At 46.2% G+C, this 27,531-nt stretch overlaps 1 protein-coding gene across 2 annotated transcripts in view; it reads right to left on the bottom strand.

The window, feature by feature from the left end:
• Nucleotides 1-811: 811 nt before the first annotated feature.
• The window catches only part of rap1gds1 (RAP1, GTP-GDP dissociation stimulator 1), a 35,811-nt gene continuing 9,091 nt past the window's right edge, over nt 812-27,531 (bottom strand). Inside the window, exons 3-15 of one of the 2 annotated variants that reach the window (XM_035916436.2) lie at nt 23,601-23,723; nt 22,094-22,219; nt 18,860-19,006; nt 15,100-15,228; nt 13,256-13,381; nt 11,954-12,097; nt 11,388-11,519; nt 9,851-9,985; nt 6,218-6,343; nt 5,933-6,072; nt 3,294-3,420; nt 2,787-2,915; nt 812-2,437 (exon numbers count right to left, since the gene is read on the bottom strand). In XM_035916436.2, coding sequence (XP_035772329.1) covers nt 2,310-2,437; nt 2,787-2,915; nt 3,294-3,420; nt 5,933-6,072; nt 6,218-6,343; nt 9,851-9,985; nt 11,388-11,519; nt 11,954-12,097; nt 13,256-13,381; nt 15,100-15,228; nt 18,860-19,006; nt 22,094-22,219; nt 23,601-23,723 — 1,712 coding nt within the window. In that variant the 3' untranslated portion in view covers nt 812-2,309. The remainder of the gene's footprint in view (nt 2,438-2,786; nt 2,916-3,293; nt 3,421-5,932; nt 6,073-6,217; nt 6,344-9,850; nt 9,986-11,387; nt 11,520-11,953; nt 12,098-13,255; nt 13,382-15,099; nt 15,229-18,859; nt 19,007-22,093; nt 22,220-23,600; nt 23,724-27,531) is intronic. The other variant, XM_035916437.2, reaches the window with a different exon arrangement.

The following is a 27,531-nucleotide window of genomic DNA, read 5'->3' as shown; positions in this document are numbered from 1 at the left end:
CCCTCGAGGCCTGGAGTTCGACACCTGTGACTTGAATGAAAACAGACGTCGTTCACCAAACGAGCTCATGTGCTCCGCGTTTCCTTGATTTAAAGTGATTTGATTGGCTCACAGCATGTACTTGTATTAATGTGCTAACTACATTGTTTTCCTCGTCACGGTGGTTATCAAGTGTCCCCCGGAGCTCCACAGAGTTCTTTTCTACTCACAAAGGGATCAGTAATGTTTTTGATAATAACTATTTTACAGTGAACTTGGTTTTCTAACTCTAAACCTGTCAGTACTACTGAATCTGCAGCGACACGTTTGGAGGTGGTGACGATGCCTCCTGGTGATCTCAGAACACGCCACAGACACTGGACTGTAACGGCCTCCTGTCACGTCTTTGTCTCAAACTGTTGGACTGCTTTTAATATTAATAAAGGTGATGACATTACTGAGCATTGTGCGTCTCTGAATTGTTCATATTTATGGTTAGTAAATAAATGTTTATGAACTGCACTTCCCATGAGTCAGTGTGCCGACTGTCACTGCTGATATTCCAGAGACGTGTTCATGAAGCAGATCCACGCTCCAGCCTAACGAGTCGAACCCTTGATTCTCTGAGCAGAGCACTATGGTGAACATGGTGAGTATGAAGAACACTTAGTTGAAGGTCCTGAGACTCTGTCAGCAGAAGAACCAAAGGTTATGGCCGAGACGAGGCTGGAGGAGCTTTAGAACAAGTCAGAGAGTTCAAATCTAAAGATTCTCTTTGATCTCACTCGAGCACTCGAGCTTCATTCTAGACAAAACAAGAACACATCAGTCGTCACCAGCTATCGTCTTTAATTATCTGCATTACAATTATCTGAGTTACAATCCTCCAAAATATACAACTCATGACATGTACAACAAACATATATGTTTATAGTAATTTATGCAGTGAGTAAGGATAGATCTCTACTGGCACGTGTCTGTAGAGGAGCACGACTCTGATAAATAACCATTCATACCTTTAAAAAAGAAAAGGACCGAGGTGTGGGCCCAGACCAGGGACAGGGTGAGGAGTGCACGAACGGACGACAACCTGCTGCATGTAAACCAAGTCTGTCCTCCAGAGGGCGCCGTGTGGGAGCTGCTTTGTGTCTATTAACTGTTAATCCCTGCTCCAGCTGTGCGGCCACAGACTGTGGCAGTGACCCCACGGACACTCGGGGGCTGCGTTTGTGGGGCCTGATCTGAGGTTTCCTGACAGTCTGAAACAATAACAGCTCACTGATGTTTTTTGTGTTCAGGCAGAGCTACGGCGTACTAACAGGAGTGATGTCATATATCCGACATGCAGTGCGCCCTGTGCTCTTACTGATCCTGTGATTGGACCTCTCCTGCTGTTACTGAGGCTACGCTGAAACTTCCAGGAGTCTGCAATTAAAGACCATTATTCACAGTATGATGGTCTTGGATGAAGTCCAGGAGCTCCTGCAGAAGGTCGTCATTTGTTAGGAAGGGCACACGTCCAATTTGCTGCTCTGCTCGTATTTTGTTTGTGGAACTGTTTGGTTAAAAACTGAATAAAATCGAGTCCAGGACTCGAGGTGTCAGCAGGAAGAGGGCTGGCTATGCTCTGGAGTATGCAAGCGGCGGACAGGTAAACACACCTTGAACGGGACTAAAACATGCACGGCTCCTAGTCAGCGTATACTCTATCTACATGGACACAGCTGGGCGCGTCATGGCTGTCTGCTTCGAAAAACCAAAGAAAACCCACAACAGGAAAGATTTTTTTGTGCACACTTTGTTGGACGGCTTACCGGCAGATGGCGTCACAGCTATGGTCATAAAAGAGTGTCTTCTTCTATTGCATCAGGCAGTCTGTGGCGCTCTCGTGGAGCTACTGAGACGCATGCACGTGTAGAGGAGGGGGTAGGGTTAGACTAATGCGTTCACACATCAGGTCGTGTGTGAAGCCTTCCTCAGCCGGCCTCCTGCTAACCCGTCTGAATAAAACTACAAATATGGCTTCCAGAGGACTGTGTGTATCCGTCGCGCGTCTAAAAACAGAGATTTTCACTTGGACTAGTTTGGAATTATGGTGAGGTCTTGAAAATAAAAGCTCAGGTTGTATATAAGCACAAAGTACACATCAGTCTAACCCTAGTGGAGGTGGCAGAGACATAAGTGGAGATCTGGCTCGCAGTTCACATGACATGGTACCTTGGCACATGACGATGGGGCACGGGGGAGCGCAGTGGTGAGGTGTCACTGGAGAGTTGGGTATCAGGCAGGCATTCGGGTGGGCAGGTGTGGGTGGGGTCAGACTCAGTCATTTAGCTCTGGGCCGTTAGTCGCTGCTCTGTGAGCGACGCCTGGTGTGATACCGTCTTGTTTTCGTGAGCCCTCAGCTTGGAGACGATGTTGATAAACGCCAAGCTCTGGACCTCTTTATGAAGCGGCTCTGAAGAGGAGACACAGGAGGGAGGCCGTTATCAAATAATGTCCCAGCATGCACTGTGTTTAATCACGTTCAGTCCAGTAAAACACAGCGGTTTGTGCAGAGACCCCCCTACACTCCTGCTGCTGTCCCATCGCTTGGACTGACAGTGAGACTCAGGCCCCCAAACACCGACCGGTTGAACCGTTTCAGCTTTTATTTGTCCGTCTGCTACCTTCTTGTCAGCGATCCTGCTGTTGTTTCACATTTTTAAAGCTGCATTATCCAGAGTTTCATCAGCACAACACATTTGATCTCTGCAGCCAATCAGCCGTCACATAGAGCTCAAACATGTGAGTGGGTAAAGTCTCACCTGAGCCCATGACTGCACAGATGAGGATCATGGAGTTGTACTTGATCTCCGGTGCACTCCTCTCATCTGACAGCAGCTTGTGAAGCACAGACACCAGGCCGGCTCCAACCAAGTCCTTCTCAGCTGCAACTGAAACGCAAACCTGTCATCCACGCTGCAGTGCACGCTGCAGTGCACGCTGCAGTGCACGCTGCAGTGCACGCTGCAGTGCACGCTGCAGTGCACGCTGCAGTGCACGCTGCAGTGCACGCTGCAGTGCACGCTGCAGTGCACGCTGCAGTGCACGCTGCAGTGCACGCTGCAGTGCACGCTGCACAGACGTCACAAGCTCCAGCGTCACATTTCTAAACATGCTTCTGTGTAACACGGCTCCTGAAACACCTTAAAACTACAAAGTGCATCATCTGAAATTCAAAAGTAGTGCGTAACCACAGCTGCTCACACCTAAAATATGTTCTGTGTCACAGATGACGACGACATGGATCATGGATCCTGCCTGGAGCTTACCTAAATCCAGGGCTGCTATGAGACCCAGAGCCACCAGGGCTTCGTTCTGCATGATCATGTGCTCACTGGTTGCCATGGTAACTAAGTGTTTGACTCCTCCTCCCTGGATGACAGTCCTCACTACTTCCTAAAGAGAGAAAAACAAAACTACAGAATTAAAAACACTCAGAGGTTCAGCGCACTGTGAGCTGCTTTAAAGAGAACTACGTGATAATAATTACTTACATGTAACAGTTTCTATCATTTTAAATAAATCAAACACATCTTCCATAAAACACATCTCATCCACACATGCAAACAAATCCAACCACAGAAGTCAGACATCAGGTGTAATAATCAGAAATGACCCGTCACCTTTGGGCCTGAATTTTGACTATAACAAAGAAAAACATCAATAATCAGGCCCCATCTTATCTTAATGACCTTGTAGTACCATATTACCCTATTAGAGAACTTCGCTCTCGCTCTGCAGGCCTGCTTGTTGTTCCTAGAGTATTTAAAAGTAGAATGGGAGGCAGAGCCTTCAGTTTTCAGGCCCCTCTTCTGTGGAACCAGCTTCCAGTTTGGATTCAGGAGACAGACACTATCTCTACTTTTAAGATTAGGCTTAAAACTTTCCTTTTTGCTAAAGCATATAGTTAGGTCTGGACCAGGTGACCCTGAATCCTCCCTTAGTTATGCTGCAATAGATGTAGGCTGCCGGGGGATTCCCATGATGCATTGGGTGTTTCTACTTCACACACCAGTATTACTTCAGGGTCTTTACTTTACAAAAGGCTCTGATTTCTATTCAGAGAAATATCCGAGTACACGAGTAGCAGCTGCTGTGTTTGGGGTCATATGGTACTCTGAGAGCTTTAAGATGAGCTTGAGGAGGAAAAGATGACAAGGATTTAAATCCGAATGTGGATTTAAATCCGAATGTGGATTTAACAGGGAGCCAATGAAGGGAAGCCGATATAGTCAATTCATCTTTATTTATATAGCACATTTAAAAGACATCAAGTGTCGGCCAAAGTGCTGAACAGAGGGATAATATAATAAAAGAATTAAAATAGAAAGAAAACATTTATTTTTAAAAAAAGAATTGTAAGACATGTAATATCAAAGAGATCCGAAAGCCTTGGAAAATAAGTAGGTCTTGAGATTCGATTTAAAGACTTCCAAGGATGAAGAGAATTTTATGAAGGGGGGAGACTATTCCAGAGTCTCGGGGCGGCAATGGAGAAAGCCCTGTCACCTCTAGATTTGAGCTGGGAGCTGATAAAACCATCTGACTGGAGGAGCACAGAGATCGAGTGGGTCGGTGCAGGCTAAGAAGATCTGAGATGTAACCTGGAGCCAAACCATGGAGAGCTTTAAAAACAAATAATAAAACCTTAAAATCAATTCTATGTTTAACTGGTAGCCACTGTAGAGATGCGAGTACCGGGGTAATATTCTCTCTCTTTCTAGTGCCCGTCAGGAGCCTTGCGGCTGCATTTTGAACAAGTTGCAGGCGTGACAGGCTTGAGTGACAGATGCCTAAATAGAGAGAGTTACAGTAGTCAAGACGTGACGATATGAAAGCATGGATAACAGTTTCCAGGTCTTTAGATGACAGGATATTTTTGAGTTTAGAAACGCTCCTGAGTTGGAAAAAACTGCCACGAACAACTGAATTTATTTGCTCGTCCAGCTTGAGAGTGGAATCAAAGATGATTAGCTGAAAGGTCATTAGCTGATAATGGGCCCAGATTGTTTCTTATGAGACTAATAGAGTCCTGCTTACCGAAGATTATAATGTCGGTTTTGTCATGATTTAGTTTGAGAAGGTTCAGAGACATCCAGCGATGTATGTCGCTAAGACACTCTGAGACTTTCTGCAGCGTACATATAGGAGAAATCTGCTCTGTTTCTAGGCCCTGTCAGTACCTTCAATGCTAATCGCTCTAACAGGATATTATGGTGGACATGAGAAGATCATTTGTATGAAAGGAAGGGTGGAGATTGTCCTATAAGTAGCTAAGAAAATGAATTCACAAATATGGGTGGAGGTGACAGAGTCCAAATAAAAAGCAGTATTAGTGAAATGATCCTGAATATTTTCCTCTGTAAAGGTCAAAGGTGAGCTTGGCTCAACAGAGCTGAATGTTTACCAGCCTGGTCTCTGAACAGTGACAGTCCAGCTCCAGGCTGAATGAAGATGTAGGTCAGTGCAGCCATTTCCCCTGCAGCTCATTGGCTGTGTGCACTAGGAGTGACACCATGGAGTCAGACGTCTTCTTTCAGGTGAGTCACACCCAGGAAGGACATAACTATTAATGAGCTCTGCACCGACTGTGCAGTGATACAGCCACTGGGACAAACTGAGAGCTGCAAATTTTAAATAACACTAAAAAGAAGCTGCTCAAACATCCAGAACTTTCTGGGATATTCTGATCAACGCCAGCTAACTGATCTTCACTACACAATCTAATCAGCACATGTGGGTGCAGTTAGCTCTCAGAGCTCAGTCGCTATCGATGCCTTTTACTTCCAAACGTCTGCCTGGATTACCTCCCACTCTGGAAACCTGAACGTGGACCGGCTGCAGACCTGAACAGTTAACGAGCACAGCGACAGTGTTGGAGGATGAGTGACGGCGTGTGGTGTCTGACCTTGGACTTGCTGTGTCGAATGAGGGCAGACAGGAGCCTGTTGGACTCGCCCATCACGCCCGCGTGGTCCTTGGCTTCGCACCACTCCACCAGCCTTTCCACCAGCTTCCCATTGGTTCCCAGGTGGTCTGCTGCTTCAGCTGAGCCAACACACAGTGGGCAAGCATGGCTGCTGTCATTGATGCTGCATACGTGAGGAGCTGCCTTCATATTTGTGCGTCTTAAAGACTCAAAATCAAGGCTGTTAAGAAGCTCTCCTAACTGTCCCGACAGCACAGCGTTTACCTTGGGTATCGATGAGCATGCGTAGCGTTCCCAGCAGCTTGAACTGCACTGGAGGCATCTCCGACTGCAAGAACTTCAACACCACATCTGCTACACCAGCTGACAGCATCTTGGATTTGTTCACCACTGCAGAGGAAACAGAGAACAAACACTGTTAACAACAAACAAAGGTATATGATGCTTATATCTTCACTATGAAGGAGCTGGCATTCCCAACCCTGAACAAAGATCCATCATGGCTGACGTGGAAACATCAGCTCTGTAACTACCAGCACAGAGAACATTAGCAATATGCTGATATTAAAGTGGCTGCCAGAGCTGAGTGATTATTGCAGGCTGCATGAGTCACAGGTGACAGAGCAGATTACACAGGGAGAAGTAAGTGTGCCATGAATCACAGCTGAACGCAGCAGCCCACAGTGTGCAGTAATGCACAAATAAGAGCAGAGCCACTGGATCAGACTAGTTCCTGGCCTGAAGAGCAGAGCTGAGGATGTACAGAGCCGCAGACTGAGGAGCAGTGACATCAGTGGATACTTTTGCAACACTTTATTTAAATGTTTTCCTTATTTTGCCGTGTGCAGCTCCGTGGTCAGTCTGAACATGCAGGCAGTGTTAGATCCTCCACAGCAAGAGCTCAGTTTCTTTATCTCAGTAGAACTAATGAGAGATTTTATCCAAAGCTTTTCTAAAACTCATTTTACAGTAACTTATTTATTTAGATGTTAGTATGAACATGTATCATGTTGTTTGGTTTACAATTAGTTTATCAGTAGATTATATGTTTTACCCTCACAGTCTGTCGACTGTTTTGTTGAAAATAAAATGAACTTTTTCATGAATGACTTCTTGACGAGCATGTGGGCGAGTCTCCGACTGGGACCACCGTCACCCTCCACATCCTCTCCAGCTCTTGGTATTTCTCCAGCTTCTCGTGTTCCTTCTTCCTGATATTGCTGTCATTCGGAACCGCTACATCGATCACTACAGCCGTCTTCTTCTGTTTGTCTACCACCACTATGTCCGGTTGGTTAGCCATCACCATTTTGTCCGTCTGTATCTGGAAGTCCCACAGGATCTTAGCTCGGTCATTCTCCACCACCCTTGGGGGCGTCTCCCATTTTGACCTCAGCACTTCCAGGTCATACTCAGCACAGATGTTCCTGTACACTATGCCGGCCACTTGGTCAAATATCCTTGGGGAAGATACTAACTGCTCTCCAATGCATCCATCAGGGTTGAACTTAGCACTTAGATAAAACATGGAAAGAGGTGCTTGTGGGAGAATGATTTGTGCAGTCCTGACTACCTTCCCTCTCTTTGCATCCATCTGATTAACTCTTCTCCAGTCCGAACAACATTCCGATTGCTGTAGATCCTAATGGTACGGATCAGTGACTGGATGTCTCACTCTGGGCATACAGCTTGATGTCATCCAGGTGAATGCCCCGCTGGATTTCAAGCCTACCCAGTCCTTCCAGTGGCATGCCTCCCTGTTCAGTCCTGGATTATGTTCTTCAGACGTAGCGTCGCTCATAGCAACCTAAGCGCTCTGTGACGGGCTACCAGACATGGACATGGATGGCTCTACTTAATGTCAGGCCACTGGTGAACAACACCTTTTCTTTTTCCTCTCTTCTGGACTGGATGTTTTATTCCTAACGGAGACCTGGATTCGCCCCAGTGAGTCCATCCCCTTCTCAGAGCTTCTCCCCCAGACTGTGCCTTTCTTAGCTCACCGAGACTTACTGGTTGAGGTGGTGGCTTAGCTTCGGTTTTTAAGAATAAACATAACATTCGACAGCTACCCTCCCCTACCTTTACCCTTTCCAGTACCTTTACCAGCTACTGGAGATGACTGTTTGGTGCCTTCCCATATACAATAAGACTTATCACTGAATTTACCAACCTTGTAGGCTCTGGTCTTTTTAAACATGGCTGTTCTTATTACTGGATTTTAATATACATGTCTGCTGTAAGGACGACCTGTTAGCTAAAGACTTTCTTGCATTAACTGACTCTTAACCTCGTTCAGTGGGTAAATGAACCTACCCACACTAAGGGCCACACCCTTGACTTTTCCTGAGGCTTGGGCATTCGCATAAAGGATATAAACAATGTTGGGATCTCCGACCACTCCACAGTCATGTTGACTTAGATAATACTGAACTGGACTTTACGTGTGAAACTGTGGCAAATTCCTCTGTGTCTTTCCTGAATTCTGCATCCAGTACTTTTGATTGTTCTGCCTCTCATATGGTTGAAGACTTTGCAAACACCTTGTTATCCATATGCTCCTCTATCCTTGACGCTGTTGCACCTATTAAAATGAAGCGCCCTACAACCTTTTCCCAACGCTGGTTAAACACCTCCACGCGCACCTTACGACGTGTCTGCCGCTGTGATGAGAGGAGGTGGAAAACAGATCAACTCCAGATAAACATCAGTTTGAGCCCGTGTCACTCCTTACTCTGAAGCGATTAGTTGAACAACTGAATAACACTACTCCTGTATATGATATCCTCCCATCTCGCATAGTCAAGGACTGCGTCGACATAATTGGACCCAGTATTTCATGTTTAATGAATCCTTCTTCAGTCTCTGGCTGCGTCCCGTCAGCTTTGAAACCTGCCGTAGTCCAGCCTGTTCTTAGAAAAGGAACCTTGATTATAATGATTATGTGAATCACAGGCCGATCTTTAAGCTCCCGTTCCTGTCAGGAATTCTCGAGAGGATAGTTCTTTCACAACTCCAGGTGTAATGCTGATACTGGAGGCGCTGTGGTCCGAGCTCTATTGCATTTATCCTCGACTTTTGACCTGGTGGATCACAGCATGTTGTTAGCGAGGCTTGAGCATACTGTAGGCATTAGAGGAGTCGCCCGTGGTTGGTTTAAATCAGACCTCTCCAACAGGTCCTTCTCAGTCGACCTGGGCACCTGCTCTTCCTGCGTTGTATTTGATGGTAATATTAATATATTTTATCACGGACTTCATGATGCCTTTGGTTCCTTTGCCAACTCCCTCTCTGACACTGTTAGCAGTTTGGGCGTGTTGCTGCACAGCTCTTTTAAATTTGATGAACAAGTGTCCGCTGTAGTTAGATCTAGTTTCTGCCAACTGCGTGTCATTTCCAAGGCTAAGCATTATGTTCTGCATAAGGACCTGGAAAAACTTGTTCACGCCTTTGTGACCTGTCGGCTGGATGGAGGAACTGGGAGGTTTGCCTCTATTACCCCTGTTCTAGCTGACCTGCACTGGCTACCCATTAAATATCACATCCAATTTAAAATACTGCTGCTTACTTCTAAAATGATCAACAACACAGCCCCGAGCTACTCTATCAAACTCCTTAGACCAGGGGTCGGGAACGTTGGTCCTCGAGAGCCGGTGTCCTGCAGGTTTTAGATTTTTAGATCTCAGCACTGGCACGCGGGTAAACATTTTCTAAAGAATGGGTCGATCTCTGGAGCTCAGTGGGTGCAACTGTCAAGAAACGTCTGAATATTCCAGCTGTTAGTGGAAGTAATTGGGAATGACAGCAGCTTAGCCGCACACTCACAGAGTCCCCAGACAGTGCATGTTTGAATAAACAGGTGTCACCTGTAACCTGGTCTGATATATCCACACTCACCAGGTATAGCCAGGTTCCTCAGGGCGCTCAGGGCTGCATGCTGAACAGTGACGTTTCCTTCCTCAACATGCCGATCCAGCAGCTCCAGAAGCTTCTGCACGATGCCGGTGTCCACCATGTGGATGCAGTTGCCATCTGCAAACAGCAGGAACAGCATAGGTGGGTTCATAAACACAATGTGTGGTTATGTGGGTGTCTACTACCCTACTACTACTACCCCCCAGACTCTGACCCAATGAATGTGGCCTAAATGACAACAGCCCCAGACCCTCAGGAGCCTGTGATACTGGTTTAATGGATCCCCACAGGTGTAACCCTCCCAGCAACTGGGAGACTCGACTGGATCATAGATTTTAGTTGTTGCTACTGAAGAAACTGCTTTTCTGAAGGATATGAATCGATTACTGTGAACGAGGTGAAACAGTGGTGAGAATCTGGTGCTCATTGGGGTCTTATTGGGGTGCTGAGAATAAATCATTAGTCTGGATTCTAACTGGTGATAATGGAGGGTCGATGCAGGGTTGTGATCATCTTTTTAACTAAAGAGTGTAACAGAGGTTAAATCTAGTTCAGGTGCTGACTGTGAGCATCCTCACAAAGAGGCAAACGGTCGACTTCTTCTCATTGATCTCTATTGATGGGTTAACAAACACACAGTGGGCTGGGCCTCTGGTAGGTGTTCGTATGAGAACCATGGCCTCGGTATCTGTTGTTCTGATTAGTGTGTTAGTTTTTGGAATAATGGTGGTGAAACTGGTGTTTCTAAAGTTCTGTTGGTTCATCTGGATGATGTGTCTTACTGCAGGTCTTTGTCTAGTTAATAGTAAAGGGTCTGTTTAACATCTTTGTTTTAGGCTGTCTTTAAAAGAACATAGCAGGATATAAAGACGATATGATGATGATGAGGGTGATGAAGAGAAGTTGCAGGGAAAGATTTTCACAGAAACTGATAGTTGATTTTTTCTTTATCGTTGATCTGCCAGATATTTACTCACTTCATCGTTGTACTCAAGACGTCTAGATGTCAGTTATTGAAGTTCACTCAGTGTTTTTCATGTAAAATGTGATCCAGTTTGTGCGTCTGTACTGGGGATACTGGTGTAGCAGTGGGCTAACTGATATTTAGGTGCTGCTGTCTGAGTTTCAGGACGTGACTATGACATCACTTCCTGTTAGAGTGACGTCAGGAGTTCATCTCCAGAAAGAACGGCCGCTCTCTGCTAATCGATCAACACATGGGAGTGATGCCAATGATGTCTCCATGCTAATAACAATCTGTTCTGCTTTATTCCTCATTAGTGACGTTTATTTTCAGTGACGGAGTAAAACTTGCAGGTCAGCACGTTTCTTTCTTCACTCCATCATTCAACTGGGACACCAGTGAGTATCATTAAACTGGTGTTCCAGAGTCACTGGGACTAAAATACAGATAAAGGCTGACATTCCCAGATTCCATCACCTCAGTGATGAAACGTCTAACGCTGGTGCTGGAGGGCAAAATGTTTCTTCCTCAAACATAGAGCGACTTAAAGCTTACCATTGCGAGCAAAGTTAGCGATGGCCAGCGCCCCGGCCAGCTGCAGCTGATGGTTGTGAGATGGTACCCAGGACAGGACCCTCTGGAAGACGCTGCCCTTTCCTCCCTCAAACAGCTTCTGCATGGACTCGTCTACACAGAGACAGGAAACGAGAAGAAAGGAGGCAGGAGGAGAGCAGCTGTCAGCACTGCAGAGAGCCAGGACCACGCATGGAGCAGCAGAGATGTCAGGACTAAACTAAATGAATCAGGCGACTCATCAGGAGCTAGTTCCATTTCCAGCATTTGAACTGGGATCAGTGGTTTCCACTTGAGTAGTTTGGGGCATGCAGCACTACCTGCTTCTTCTCTGGCCTCAAGTTTGCTGTTTCTACTTTTACCAAGAACAATCTGGTTGCAGATTTTGCAAAGCATTTTTATAAGAACTTTACTAGAGGAGCACATGTAGCTGCTCCGACATGTGTCCTTGTTTTAAGCTTTAGGGAACGTAAACACAATGACACCACGATATGAGACGTGGATACTATCGTGGAGCAGCTTCTGAACTGTATTAAGGAGAGCCATACCCCCGAGCAGCAGGAGAACCATCAGGTCAGAGGCGGTCTTCAGTTGGGCGATGTCCTCCTCCCGCTCTCCATCCACCGTCTGAGCCACGACTTCCAGCAGACACTCCACCAGGCCCGCCTCCACCAGCTGCAGCTTTATGACATCTGGCACAGGGAGGCAGAGAAGACCTTCAGAGAGCAAAGCCTGAAACATCTGCAGCATGCTCCATGACTGGCCCGAGCTCTTCAGGAGCCTACATGAAAAGTACTGGGGGCCACCAGCGCTACGTTTCAGCCTCCTAGAAGTTTGAAAAGCTGACCTCTGGAGGTCGAGGTCACTGAGATTCAAACAGGTTTTAAGTTGTATCCTCAGCCCGTCCACCCAGCGGGGTTTGAACCCCAGAAGGAGCCAAACTGGCTAAAACAATGAGGGGTGGTGGGTCTGTGGTCATGAACTGAGGACACAGCGTTGGTTTAATCAGATCGTTGGTACTGAGACTAATGACAGTCACAGCCGCATCAATGCAGATCATTTTAAAGCTGCAGGAACAGGAGACAGAAAACTGCTCCAGGTTTCCTCTGAAAAGACTGGTGTCAGCGCTTCACCTGTAACACTAATGAAACAAGATGAACATGACACGATGCACCCTAACAACAGACGATTATCCCCAAATGACATCAAAAGTAATGAGATTCATCAATCAGCACACACAGCTGATGCTGTAACCATGGCAACCAGAGACAACTAAACAGAAAGGTTGTTTCCTGTAGCGAGGCAGCCACAGAGGCAGAAACAGGCTCGGGTCAGTGCAGACGAGACGAACTCGCCAGGATGTCGTAAGCAACCATCGGCCTGTCTCACAGAGCACTGAGCTTCCTCCAAGCTACAGCCTCATGTGGTCCCAGCATGGCCTGCATGCAGTAACCAGTGTTTTCCCAGTAAGCCGATGCTACGCTGAAAGCGTGCACCATCAGACCGCTGGCGTTCAGGTTACTACAGAACAGAGCGGTCTGTCCAATGAAAAGCCGCGTGACAAATAAAAGAGGTAGCGAGCGTCTCTGCAGTTAAGTAGGACGTTGTCCTGGAGACGGACAGTGTGGGAGGACTCGGTGTGCCTGCGATGGTGATAACAGCTCTGTGCTGCTCACACACGGGTGTGTGAAAGCAGGCAGCTGAGCGCCACAGGAGCTGTCTGCCATGACTGTGCAGTTAGCCTGATGAGTCACAGCATGCTTTACTATACAGTGAGCATGATATCCATGTGGAGCCCTGCAGCCTCCGTCCTGACTGAACAAAGCTGTTAAAGAAAAACAATCCGTTACCATTTTCTGCAAGTGGAGCCAGAACTTCAAAAATCATCTCCTTCTTCTCGTGCTCCATCTGTTTCTGGAAGAGGTGCACCAGCTCCTCAGCAATATTGGTGGATGCAAACTGCTCTTTGCTGGACTCTGAAAAACACAACACCACGAGTGTTAGAAAGCTCACATTAGTGCACCGAGTGTTCACTGCAGCTAACTGAGCTGTGTTTCATGTGTCTAACACCCGTCACGCTCCATCACACGTCCAACGACATTCCAGACATCTGTACCAAATGCTCTGCATCACAAAACTCTTCTCCATCCTCTAAGCAAATGTCCTAAAATTCAGGAATTCAGGTTAAACTCTGTACTGGGAATATGAAGCCAGACGAGCCACCACACCACGTGGGACATGGTGCACGGGACTCCAGGCCTGGAAAGACTAGTACACATGGGACTTTGTGAGTATCTGGAAGCTATGCATGAATATCATGGGGAGGCGGAGACTGTAGGGAGACTGTTACTTTGTGTGTGTGTGTGTGTGAAAGTGAGGGGGTTGAAATTAGGGCTGCCACGATTACATCGACTATCAAAATCATCACGACTGATTTAATAGTCGACGCGTCGTTTGAAGCTTTGTAAGATCACAAAAGACGCAGGAATAAGTAGTAGGATTTAAGAGTGTAATAACGGACTGAGACAGAAGATGGCAGCACTGCATGTACAAGGATGCCAGCTGCCGTTAAACCCCGAAGAAGAAGAAGCTGTGTCCCAGAATTCATAGAGCAGCCCAGCTCAGTTTCCAATAATGGCGGCAGCTAGTTAGTTTTAATATTACTCTTATTATTCTTTCTGGGTCACAAAATAAACGTTTAGCATATTTTCAGGCGAGAATGTAGCTGTGTAAACCTCAAATATCTGCTCAGTTTATCAAGACACCACATATTTTCAAAAGCGCTCCGACGTTTTCGGAGACGTCTGTTACCCACTAGCTCGATAGCTAGCTGGGAGCTAGGCTAACTAGAGCCGTGAGAACACCGGACTCCCGCAAATCGTTTTCAAACCCACCGCCGTCTTTCGCTACTCAGGTTAAATGTATATAAGTCACTTAGATAACTTAAAAATGTTATTGTTTGGCTTTTTTCAGTATTTTATTTGTTCCTGAGTAAATCGGTTTGGCTGAGATTAAAGTTATAGTTTTTACACAGCTGAATAAACGTCAAGCAGACAGCTGATTATCAGAAGTGTGAGATGCTCCAGAATATTCTGGTGTCCTGTTATATTTTAGATAGCAAGGAGTTTATTAAACTTCACCGAAACAATCTGCAAATGTCATTAAAATTTAATAAACTATCATCTTGTCTTTATTTTTAGTTAGCACAGACCTTAAACACTTAAAGCTGTAAGCTAATGATAGTTATATAAGAGCAGATGCTGCTGGTGCAATAAGCTGTACGTTTTACGTCCAATGGATGATGATCTGATTAGTCGACTATCAAAATAATCGTTTGTGGCAGCCCTAGTTGAAATGTCAGTTTGTGTTGTATTAAACACAAACTACATTTTAATTTCCATATTTAGTCTTTTATTTTTATTTGCTTAAAATTGTATTGTGCAGTTTATTTAAGTTTGTTAAAAAGAAAAAACACTGATGATGTAAAAGTCTCTTTACCACAAAAACTTAATAAGTCAGAACTGAGCCTTCACATGTGACAGGAGGAAATGATCGTCTGTAGCACTGAATACTGCTGCTACTCAATACTGACTAAAAACATCATGACTGACTGAGCATGTTAAGTTTTCAAACTGGTGCTGCACATGTTACTGTTGTCCTGTCACAGACTAAATGCACGTGTACATAAACTCACCGAGCTCGGCCAAGTTTCCAAAGGCAATTAGACACATCTCTGTCAGGGCGGTGTTGTGGGAGTGGATGCCGAGCAGCTTCACCAGAGTGGGAATTACCCCCATATTGATCAGCTGGGCTTGTAGGGAATCTGTAAAACCAGAGAAAGGCACAAAGTCGTCAGTGTGTTACATAATCAGCTCAGTGTTATTTTTACACAGCGCCAAATCACAACAACGGTCCCGCACCTATTGTAAGGTAGAGCCATTAATAACAGAGAAACACCAACAATCATGTGACCCCCTCTGAGCAGCACCGTGGCGACAGTGGGAAGGACAAACGTATGGCCCACTCTTCTTCCAACGTACATTAATGCAGCTACAGCAGGATTTCTGAGCATGCGTGGCCTGTTTAAGGTCATGTCCACGTATCTGAATGGGAGTTCAGACTTCGTTTGTTTTCCTGCTGTCTGTCCATGCAGAGATGGACATCATTGTGCCCTTGGGCTTCACAAACTGAACACACATTCTCCTTCAGGACTTTCTGTTAGCAGACCTCATGGTTCCTTCACAGTCCTGAACCACATCATCACATCACCACCACCACGTTGGATTGTTGGTAATCATGCTTTCAGACGGTCTTCATCTGCTCTTCAGTCGCTTCACGTTGTCAGAGTGATTTAAGTGAAACGTCCTGCAGTGATCAGACCAGGCTGTGGTTGGAGGAACTCACAGGAAAGTGTTGAATTCACTGAATTTATACTTTAACAAGAAGAGGCCTCAGTCAATGAGACAGCAAAGTGAAAACAACATGTTGTGTTTATTCTGATCTGAGTCCAAACAGTTTGTCCAGAGACTCAAACCAAACCTCTTCAACAGGACTCAAGTCCAGACTTTGACTTGTCCATCAGTTCCAGGACGTCCCTTTGTCTGTAGACGTATATCTGCTCAGCTTTGAAGCTCACGGCCGTTGTCTTGTTGCACCCCATGACCAATCGGGGATTCGGTGATGGTCTTGTGGCAGACGGTCGTGTTCATGACACTGCCGACCTTCCAGAGTATTCTTCTTCTTCAAAGTGATACTCAGTGATGTGAATGGCCGCCCATGTGTTTAGTCACATGCCTTCAAAGGTCTGTGTGTTCCTCCATGGATCACCCAGACCATCACTGACCCACCAGCAAACCGCTCACATCTGTGGAAGGCACAGAATGGAAGCACTGGACCTCCCAGCTCTGCTACTCCATGGCCATAGGTAGAGTGCTCGCCCCGTGATCGGAAGGTCGGGGGTTCAAATCCACTGAAGGGCTACCCTGATGTACCCCTGAGCAAGAGCTGCCCACTGTTTCACTGAGTGAATGGATTAAGTGCAGAGGACTGAGCCAATTAATTAATATACATTATTATCATTATTATTATTATTCAAGATCTTTCTATCCGTCCAAACATACACACACTTATTAAAATACCACAAAATATTTCAAAACTTTCCCCACCCTTAAATGTGACCTATGACCCGTACAGTTCAACTCCCCCTCCCCCACTATACTGATACTCTGAAATTATGAGTGTAGGTCTCACACACACACACACACACACACACACACACACACACACACACACACACACACTCTCTCACACACACACACACACTCACTCTCACACACACACACACACACACACACACACTCACTCTCACACACACACACACACACACACACACACACACACACACACACACACACACACTCTCACACACACACACACACACACACTCTCACACACACACACACACACACACTCTCACACACACACACACACTCACACACACACTCTCACACACACACACACACTCACACACACACTCTCTCACACACACACACACACACACACACACACACACACACACACACACTCTCTCACACACACACACACACACACACTCTCACACACACACACACACACACACACTCTCACACACACACACACACTCACACACACACTCTCTCACACACACACACACACACACACACACACACACACACACACAGCTGTCAGAGCTGCAGAGGTTACAGCACAGTGCAAACAGCAGTGAGTTTATGGACACGATGGTAGGGGGAAGAAGAGAAATGAAACTAGATGATGCACAGTTACTTGCAGAGCAGTGGATGAAGACTTAACACAGCCACCCAACGACCCAATGAGCTGATATATCCCACAGCCCTGAACAAACCAGTGAGTATCTTAAGCTGTGTGGACGCTGGAAACCAGTGTGCCATCATGGTTCCCTTTGAAGGGGACAGCTTGCAGCCGTTCGAGGTCTGTTTCCCCTCAGTGAGGTGACAGTTACTATTGGGTCAGTCTCATTGGTTCATCGCTGTCAGAAACCAACCATTAAAACCAGCGCTACCAATTCTAGGAAAACCACTGGTCCACATTCCAGCTGCCAAAACTGTCACGCTAATAAGATGCTTCAACATGATGACGCTAAAGGAGAGCTAGACGCCACCGATCATGTTTAAACCCGTCTCTGCACATTAAACTAGCCTATGATCAAACCCTGTGTCATTACAACAGCTACACGTGAAGAGTCAACCACACCAGTGCCACCTCTCAGCCTCCATCTAGGCTCACCTATACATCCCATGTGATCTTTAGAAACTATGACCTCTGACCTTGAGGTCAAAGATTTTCAGTAGAAGCACCCATGATGTTAACCTTATTCACAGTCACAGGATTTTTAGAAAACGTGACCTTTGACCTCACTTCTGGTTTGAATTATAAAGACCTACGTCACCTCACTGTCATGTAATCACAAACTCGAGTGACCACGCCGCCCCTCTGGGCGACGCCCCATCAGCCTTTCACAGCTGACGAGTTAAACTTATTGTGTCAGTCTCCAAACCAACAGATCTGGACATTATCCATGTCTCTGGACCGACATGTGAAACGACTGCAGCTCGTGATTATTCTACTGATCTGTCGATGAGTTCATCACATAAATACTTTTATTAATGAGCGACAATAAAAACAACAACACTGGTCTTTCAAAGTGAAATGTTCATGTTAGAAATCGTCCTGTTTTAAAGTGTAACTGCATTTAACATCAAAAAAGACATGAACACCTTGATTGCATTCATGTGCCAACATTTAACCATGTGCATGTTTAAGTGTGAATGATTGTTTGTGTCTGCAAGACTTTAGAGTACGAGGTCATTGAAGAGCTGCGAGCCTGTCAGCTGACGTTTGTGACGCTGAAAACCAGATGTCATGAAGTGTAGCTGTTCATATTAACAATAACCCAGTGTGTTAAACTGTGCTCATCATCGCTGCTGTGTCATCAGTGTTGTTGTTGACAAACTGCTGCAGGTGTGTTGCAGAGCTGTGCATCAAACTGAGCATCCAAGTTTGTGTCGAGAATGTTTTACGATCAGATGCACGGCTGCAGCTACAAACAGACATGTTTGAGTCAGTGTGACCGGACGTGCGTCACTTCTCAGGAAGCTACGTCCATGTTTACAGCGTCTGTGGTCAGCATATAGAAGCTACAGCCGAATGACAGTGACAGACACGCCCCCTGGCGTCAGGCAACATGAGGTATGGAGCAGTGCTAGCCTCGCAGCAATGATGGCACATTAGATGTGAAGCTGAAACAAAGAACAGTAGAGAGCACAGGAGAGTAGAAACCAGGCGAGAAAAGAGTCAGATTCTACTGTCTCTGCACTGAAACAGATCCTCATTAGTCAGGATGAGTTAAGAGCTTCTTTGGGGAAGATGGTCATTACCATTATCATTGCTATAGTTCATCAGCATGCCACAAAAGACAGTCAAGAGCTTCTCATTCCCCGGCTCAGTATTTTGGGAGAGGGCCTTTATGTGTTCAGCTACTATCTGAGCCCCTCCTGCCAGGTCAACTGCACTCCTGCCCTCATCTGCAAAACAAAGAGGCCGGGACACAAATCAACCACAAAGCAAAGAAACACGGTCAAGCAAAAACAACCTGGAACAGGGAAAAGCAAGGTTAAGTCAGCATTTATAGAGCCATTTAAACCACGGCTGTCAAAGGTCAAAGGTGAACGACACAGGAAAGGATTACGGTGACGCTTCAAGTCCAGTCCGAAGCAGACGGGTCGTTCTTTAGATGCTGATGTTGTCTGTTAGCAGCCACTGCATGTAAATAACCAAGCTAGCCCAGTGCTCGGTCAGTGAGGATGAAATGAAGACGCAGCCAATCAGAAGCTTTGCAGATAATCAAAGCGTGCTGCTCCAGCGAGCACGCCAAAGCGTCCTCAGACAGGATATTGATCCCCGAGTTGTGCTTTCAGTGCGATACAGGAACCATGTACCTCTCACCAGAGCCCTGTCTGCACTGGTGCAGGTCTTCAACACCACTGACTGGACTGAATCCTCTGTGTGACGGCTGTAGACGCTCGGACCAACCTCCTCCACACATACCAATAAAACCAGTATCCACCGACTGTCAGTCGACTTCCTTAAAGCGTTCCTTACCAGGAATCAAGAGGCCAAATATCCAGCTGGGATCAGGTTTGTTGGTGGCAAAGCCGGTGGTCCAGGTCAGCTCTGTCAGGATCCTCACAGTAGTGGGCTGGAGTTATAGATCAGAGAAATATAAAGTCGTATCCTGTGCAATGATTTCACTGGAAAAACAAACAACTCAAGATTACGAGTGTAGGTGACACACAACCCCAGTTACCTGGACTGGTCTCCTGTCTCAGCTGTGTTTCTGCCTCGAATACTCAAACTAATCTGTGGTTTCCACATGTCGCAGAGCTGGTTTCTGTGCTGTGTTGTTGGGTGTTGCTGAGGTAGAGCCTTTTTAGGCACTAGGGTCCAGAGTTAGTCCTGTGTGACACCAGTTTAAACTGGGTTTGGGCTTAAAACACATACTGTTGGCCTTTATAAAGAGAGCACAGGCTTCCATGGACGAGGCGTTTTTGTGACCCAGGTCCTTTCTTGATGTGCAGACGACAGGGAGGGAAACATTTAACCTGAACACACCAACAGCTGTGGGCTGGATATGGTGTTACAGCTGCGCAGAGGCTTTGCTGAGAGTCGCCCTTTATTTATATAGATCAACAAACCACCTCAATCTGCTCAGTGAGGTGACCGAAAGCTCCAACTTGAAGGAGTCAGGTAACATCACCAGCAATGATCTTCTTCCATGTGCAGGCTGAGGTGTTGGTTCTTCTGACCATCCTGAGGCACAACTTTCTCCTCCTGTTCACTGAAGTTTCAAACAAAATGTCTGAAGAACGCAGCGAGCGAGGGATGACGATGCTGACGCCATCATCGTAGGACAGTAACGACCATCCAATCATACAGTTATCTTCATACAAACATTTGTTTTTATTACACTGATAAACAAAAGTTTTCATGCTGACTCTGACACAACTGCTTTCAAATACAGCTGCACTTTGACACCATTAAACACACACACACACACACACACACACAGCATCAGCAGTCTCAGAGGATTGAAGTAAATTTGGGTCAGTCCGGCGCCTCGTGTTCGTCTGTACTCCAGACTGCGTTGACACTACAGACCCAACATTAAACCACTGCGACCCACAGACCTCCATCACCTCCTTTAAGGACTCAAACGGCCACCGTAAGTCTACATTTAACAAATGCATATAATCTGGTGTGAGACGTCATCAGAGGCTGGCGCTGATGGCGGGCCGCGTCTCGTTATACATGCTTGGAAATGTGACCACGTGTGGCGTTGCTATAGCAACCGCACTGCAGTATGACACTTTTATGTCACATAAAATCTGGATGTTTGGACAACATGATGTGGCACAAAAGTGAAGTGTGCATGAAGCAGAGGTAACAAAGCGTCACAGCTCTCTGCACACGCTCCGAACTACTGACGTCGTCGGGAACGTGCCGACCTTATTCCCAGAGATTTAGTGATGATTCCCACATTCAGGAATCCCGTCTAAACCTCACACACTCTGTCTCCATGGTGATTCTTGCTGTCGCCCACCTTGTTGACACACACAGTTTACAGCAGGCTTTAAACTGCCACACAGCTGCACACAGCTGCACACAGCTGCACACAGCTGCACACAGCTGCACACAGCTGCACACAGCTGCACACAGCTGCACACAGCTGCACACAGCTGCACACAGCAGCGACACTACGAGGCACCTGTTTGTGTTCACAACACGGAGGCTCCGCCCACAGCGCCTCTCACAGCGCCTACACAGTGACATCAGCTCCATCGTCCACACACAGCATTGGTCGACTTCTGCCTCGTGTCTGAAGGCAGAGCGCGACACAAACCGACACCTGCGAGGCCTTTAAAGTCAGCTCACACACACACACGTGCGCACACAGCAAAGCACAACCAGCACGAGTGCAGGACGCAGCACAGACCCTCCCTGCTGCAGAAGATGAGATTTCTTTTAATGGTCATTTCCTCTGGTTTGTGCTGGACAGAGGTCCTGCTGGGTATGAAGGTTGGATATTCACTCCTCCACACACCCAGCTTGTTAGCAACACAACAGAATATGCATGGACCTGACAGCTGTGACTTAAATGTCGCTGTTTACATGCACCGCCTGCATCTGCACTGCATCTGCAGCATCTGCACTGCAGCTGCAGCATCTGCAGCTGCAGTGTCTGGAGCGTCTGCAGCGCCTGCAGCTTTCACAGCGTCTGCAGCGTCTGCAGCAGAATATCATCGAGGCTGAAGCTTCTAGAGCTCAGTCAGAAGCTGCTGCCCTCAGACACAGGCTACATGTACCAGTTTCAAACACTATCATTAAGATGAATAAGCTGTCTTAATCACACAAGTACAGCACTCACACACTTCCCTCTAATGTTTCTAACTAGACACCGTACAGCTGCAACAAGGTTCAGGAGGCAGGACAGTCAATACGTGTATCGTCAGAACACATGAACATTATCCATAAATAAATAAATGACCTAAACTTAGTCTTCACACAGCACGTGGTGCAAAATGATTTGGACAGAGTGTGAGACTCCTACTTACGGCTGTCATAACAGATGTTGCCCAGAGCTCGGCCCGTCTGCAGCAGCACCTCCTGATCGGTGGAGTTGAGCAGCTGCACTAAAGGAGGGATGAGGCCGGCCTCGACACAGGGGCTCCGCATGAACTCTGGAAGCAGAAGACAGGTCAGCATCTGTGTCACATTATCAAGCTCAGAGCATCGACTACATACATTATTTCATCTTCACATGCTTAAACCAACTGAGCCCAACCAACAGACTGAAAACATCTTCCTTTCATCGGACTCACACAATCAGACTTCCTGTTAACTGTTGTTCTCCCAGACCTGTGGTCAGCACTTACTAATGTTACGTTAGAGACCAGGAAATGAAACAGGAAATAGATTACTGACAGTCAGTCATCGTATCCTGTCTGTGGGAAGGAGGCCTCATCAGCCAGTGTGGATCATTTGGGCTGTCGTGTGGATAAGACGCTGCAGCAGCTTGATGTAATCAGGTGAAACTGTTGGACAGGTGGAGAGCCGTCTGTAGCCCAGCAGACGTTTCCAGAAGCAGGTCACTGCCACGCTTGGCAAACTGGTGGAGTGATGATCAGCTGCTGGAAAGCCAGTCATCATCCTAACCTTCTCTTGTTCTGATCATTGTCTGTCTTTAACTGTGGAAACAGAAGCCATGCAAGGATCCTGTGCTCACACAATAACCTGCACGGACAGTTTGGCTCTGAAATGCACATAAACATGACCCCTGTGACCCCTGTGACCCCTGTGTGCCGACAACGCTCACGCGAGTGTCAGGACTGATCCGCAGAGAAGCCAGGTAGGAATCCAGACACCCAGGAGGAATGACAGGCTGGCCACAGCAGGAGGAAGAAGCCACTGATGCCAAGACTAGGGGCTGTGAGTGTCAGATCCACAGGCCAGGATGAAACAAAGTGTCAGCACATACGTGTGATGAGCTCACATGTATGTGCAGCTGCCACAACCAGGCAGCTGCAAACTGATGGTGATGCAGAACAGTCCCTCCATGAGGACTGGGTCACCCGTGAAGCTTCCCTCCTACCATCATCATCACTGCACTAAGGTGCACCAGAGCAGAGCAGAAGAGCCAAACTGGGAGCCCAGCAGAGTGGCTGGGACAGGCCTGCAGCTTTTAGATCACCCTGCTGAACACACCAGAGTTCATTACCAGGCTCCTCAACACATGTTCAGGGGCTCATTCTGACATGTGTAAAACCTGCAGGACACTCGAGGCCTGGCGTTCCCACCCTGGTAAAGAAACATCTGTGCCACACACGACGAGAGGTCCCCAAGACGCCACCACAGGTGCTTTAGAACAACTGGGCTCCTCCTCCTGCGTGACGTCAGGTCCCACACAGTCGAGCAGCTGCTGGCTAACCAACCAGATATAAAACCACCAGGATACTACACAGGTAGATGAAGGAAGGAAGGAAGGAAGGAGCTCACTGGCTCTTTTGAGATGTAGGAAAGAATGATGTTAGTGGGAGAATAAAGCTAGAAAGCAAACCTCACCATTTTTTGCCACCTCGGCTATAATGTTGGCGACTTTGGGTGTGCAGGAGGACTGGGGGGTTAACAGGGTGGGGAACAGGGGGAGGACGCCCATCTCATGGATCTTCATGCTGGCTTCAGTGCCTGAGGAAGGAAAAACACAATTTTATGTGAACGCATCTGAAAACCTGCCAACTTTATTCATGTCAATCATTCATGTAAAAGTAACAGTCGTTAGCGTAGCTTCATGTTTACTGTGGCACTTCTCTACCTGCACTGACATCAGACGAGGCTTTACAGTGTTGTTTCTACAGAGGCAAACATTAAGTGTTTATTGAAATACTGCTGAATTATCCTGTTATACAACCAGATCCTGTCAGAATGATTATTTTGCTTCAAATATCCTGCATTGACTCGTGCATGTGGAACTAATGTGTGAGGAAATCTTAACTTAACACAAAACTGCTGTGCAGCATCAAAAGAGGGATTGTTGTGAGTTATTGTGCACCAAGTGCAAAAATGTTGCTGTGTTGTGTCGTACGTGATGTTTGCAGCAGCTGAACAGAAACTTCTAGAAACAAACATCAGGACACGTTTCATTTGCCTTTTTAAAAACATGTTTGAGTCTTTTGTAGCTGCACCAACTCTCCACGCTTGTTCTGGGCTGCATTTCAGAATAATGACGAAGCCTGATGAAAGTTTTTGAAATAAAGCTTTGGACAGATTCTCTGCACTGGCAGACCAGTGAGCCCAGTACAGAAGAGGGCAGGTCCACTGGGAAAGAAAGGAACTGGATACGTCTTGTTTATTTTGCAGACCTCTGCCTGTCACAGGTTGTTTCTCATTTGATGCTGAAGGAAACTGGACTCACTGACACCTCGACTCTGTCTGCATCTCTCTGCAGCACAGACCTGCATCTAGAAGTGTTGTGATGGTCTGTGTCTCATCACTCTTTGTGCAGCACTGTTCAGCTGATGCTGACGAGGGTACGTTTGCTAATAATGATGGAGCTAATAGAAGCAGTCAACAGAAAAATACCCTCCTTCATCCTCGAGCACATGCCCCTCCTCTGAGAGCGCCCAAACGCTCGTCGATGGAGCTGCAGAAGCTGCTGGTAGCCTAGCACAGCTGGATGGTGAACACGTGCATGCTCATGCAAGTTAGTCGGGTTTGAGCACTTTGCTCGCACTACACGTCTGCACAAGAGACACACGCTTTACATCCTCAGCTTTACCTCTTTCATCTCAAAGGGGCATCTTTATAATTTTAGTGCCGTCATCACGACTAACGCGATTAACAATGAGAGCAGACCGAGTCTAAGGCTGCGTTCACACTGCAGGCGAAAGCGCATCAAATCCTCTTTTTTTTTACCCTATGCGACCCATATCCGATCATGGTGACAGTGTGAACGGCACAAATCCAATATCTTCAAATCTGATCTGGGTCACTTTCGTATGTGGTCCTGAATCTGATACATATCTGATGTTTCAGAAAGCTGCTGTTTGATGGTCATGTCACATTAAATCCGTCTTTTACGTCACTGACACGAGACAGACGCTGATTATCAGCGCCGGAGAAGACATCGCAAACGCTTCCTGACCATCCAGTGAAACTGCTGGGAAGACAACGTTGGAGAAACGTGAACATTTTATTTGTTCTGTATAATCTGCAGATTCTGACAGAAATCTGCAACTATCCTTTGAAGCAGCGCTCCTCTAAAACAGCAATAAGGGTCATTATTAGGTTATTTACATTATTATGTAAATAACTTTATAACTTAAAGCTAAACTGGGAAACGTGAAGTCTGAAACAGTCAAACAATACTGTTGCTCTGGGTCTAAACAGAGCGCTTTGAGCGTTCACACTGGAGCGCGTTTGCTGTCGCATTTTATCTGTCGTGTGAACGAGCAGACAGATTTGATCAAAAAGTCAGAACTGAGCATTAAGATGGCATTAACGCTGACAGCCTTAATTTTGGGGGAGTTAGTTCATCCATGTTTGGACTTCTGTGTCATAAACACACAAATCAGCCCGTGCACCATTACATTGCTCCGCCCATCAAAAGGTCTGCGCATGCATGAATGTACCGCCCATCGTCGATTCTTGGACTGACGACTGCCTGTTGGAAAATATTTACATATCGCTCAACCCTGTTACTATACAAGGGTTTAGTTTAGTACAAAAGTGCTTCTGTGAACAGCTGTAAGCATCGTCTCCTAAACTCACTTTATTAACCCCTGAAACACTCCTGTCAGAAACATTTTCTAAGAACATAATCGGAGCAATGACATAATCACTCTGTGCTTCCATGTTCAGAAGCACGAGTCAGCAATAACCTGAGTGCAAGCATCACTTTGTCTCACTTGTTGGCACAGCTGCTCCAAGCTTCTACATCAGTACTTTAATGAAAGGCTCACGTTATGATTCTGTCCTAATGACAGATAAATTTAAAAGGTACACATACAAATAAGTATAACAAAGTATTTGCTTGTCTGCCTTCACATATGAGCCTTTCTTAATCCACAGGTTTAATACGCAGCTATAACACGTCCATCAGGACGCAGTGGCACCAGGTTAGGACTGTATGTGTCTCACACTCTTCATTCATCCCAAAGGTTCGACTGGGCTGAGCTCAGGACTCTGTTGCTCCACACCAAATGCACTCCTCCATGTGTTTTACAGACCCTGCTTTGTGCAGCGGTGAGAAGTCGTGTGGGAACAGGAAGAGGCCATCCCCAAACTGTTCCCACAAAGCTGGGACCTTGAAGTTGTCCAAAATGTCTCAGTATGCTGAAATGAGCTACTTTCAGTGGAACTAAGAGGTCCAACTCCTATAAATCAAGCCATCACCCCCCACCAAACATGGCACTGTGCAATAAGTCACGCTGATCAGTGGCTGTTGATCAGTGGTCATGAATAATTAAGATGAAGGAGGTGACCTCCCAGCCCGTCGTCCCTTCACTGGGCTGGTTTCAGTCATTGTGCAAATGTCCTGTTTATAAGATGGAAACCTGCAGTCAGCTGAGACTGAAGACGTCACCTGATGATCACAAAACGTTTCTCCCATAAAACGCTACGTCCAGATGAACAGAATCAACAGTTCCCTAATGAAAGAAAATTTTCTCCCTCTACTGGAGAAACTTAAAAACAACATCCAGTATTGGAGGACTCTCCCTATCTCATTGATAGGGAGAGTGAACTCAATAAGAATGGTATTTCTCCCGCAGTATTTGTATTTGGTCCAAAATATTCCAATTTTCCTGCCCAAATCTTTTTTCAAAACGTTGGACGCCATCATTATGCCGTTTATATGGAACTACAAAACACATAGAATTAAAAAAAGACCACCTATGTAAACACGGATTCCTTGGGGGACTTGCACTACCCAATTTCATGCATTACTATTGGGCATCAAATTTAAGAATAATTTCCTCTTTATTGGATGATACAGCGCTACTCCCCTATGGCCTGCAGATGGAGCGGGAGGATTGCCTTCCTTATTGTGTTGGTGGAATATTACTCTCTCCTACTCCCTTGACAAACGCACACTATAATTCCAACCCAGTGATTCACACCATTTTGCAAATCTGGAGACAAATAATTAAGCACTTTAAATTGAAAACACTATCAATGTGTACAGCTGTTACAGCTAACCCCTCTCTCCTTCCATCTTGTGCAGACGGAGCTTTCAACGCGTGGCAAGAATTGGGAATTTGTAAACTAAAAGACTTACACTCAAATGATACCTTCATGTCATTTCAACAATTAAAAGATAGATTTGGATTATTGCATAGCCATTTTTTTAGATATCTTCAATTACAAAACTATATCCGTACATATCTGCCGCAGTTTGAAAACATGCCGTCTGACTTTTTGGATAGATGCCTTAGTGATAGACGGGGGTCTGAACAGAGAATTTCATTATTCTATATCTCAATACAGGAGATGAGTA

This window comes from Neolamprologus brichardi, chromosome 3 (assembly GCF_056152115.1).
Source record: "Neolamprologus brichardi isolate AB-2024 chromosome 3, ASM5615211v1, whole genome shotgun sequence".
Classification (NCBI taxonomy): Eukaryota; Metazoa; Chordata; class Actinopteri; order Cichliformes; family Cichlidae; genus Neolamprologus; species Neolamprologus brichardi.
The sequence above is the reverse complement of the archived record's forward strand: the minus strand, read 5'-3'. Positions and strand labels throughout refer to the sequence as shown.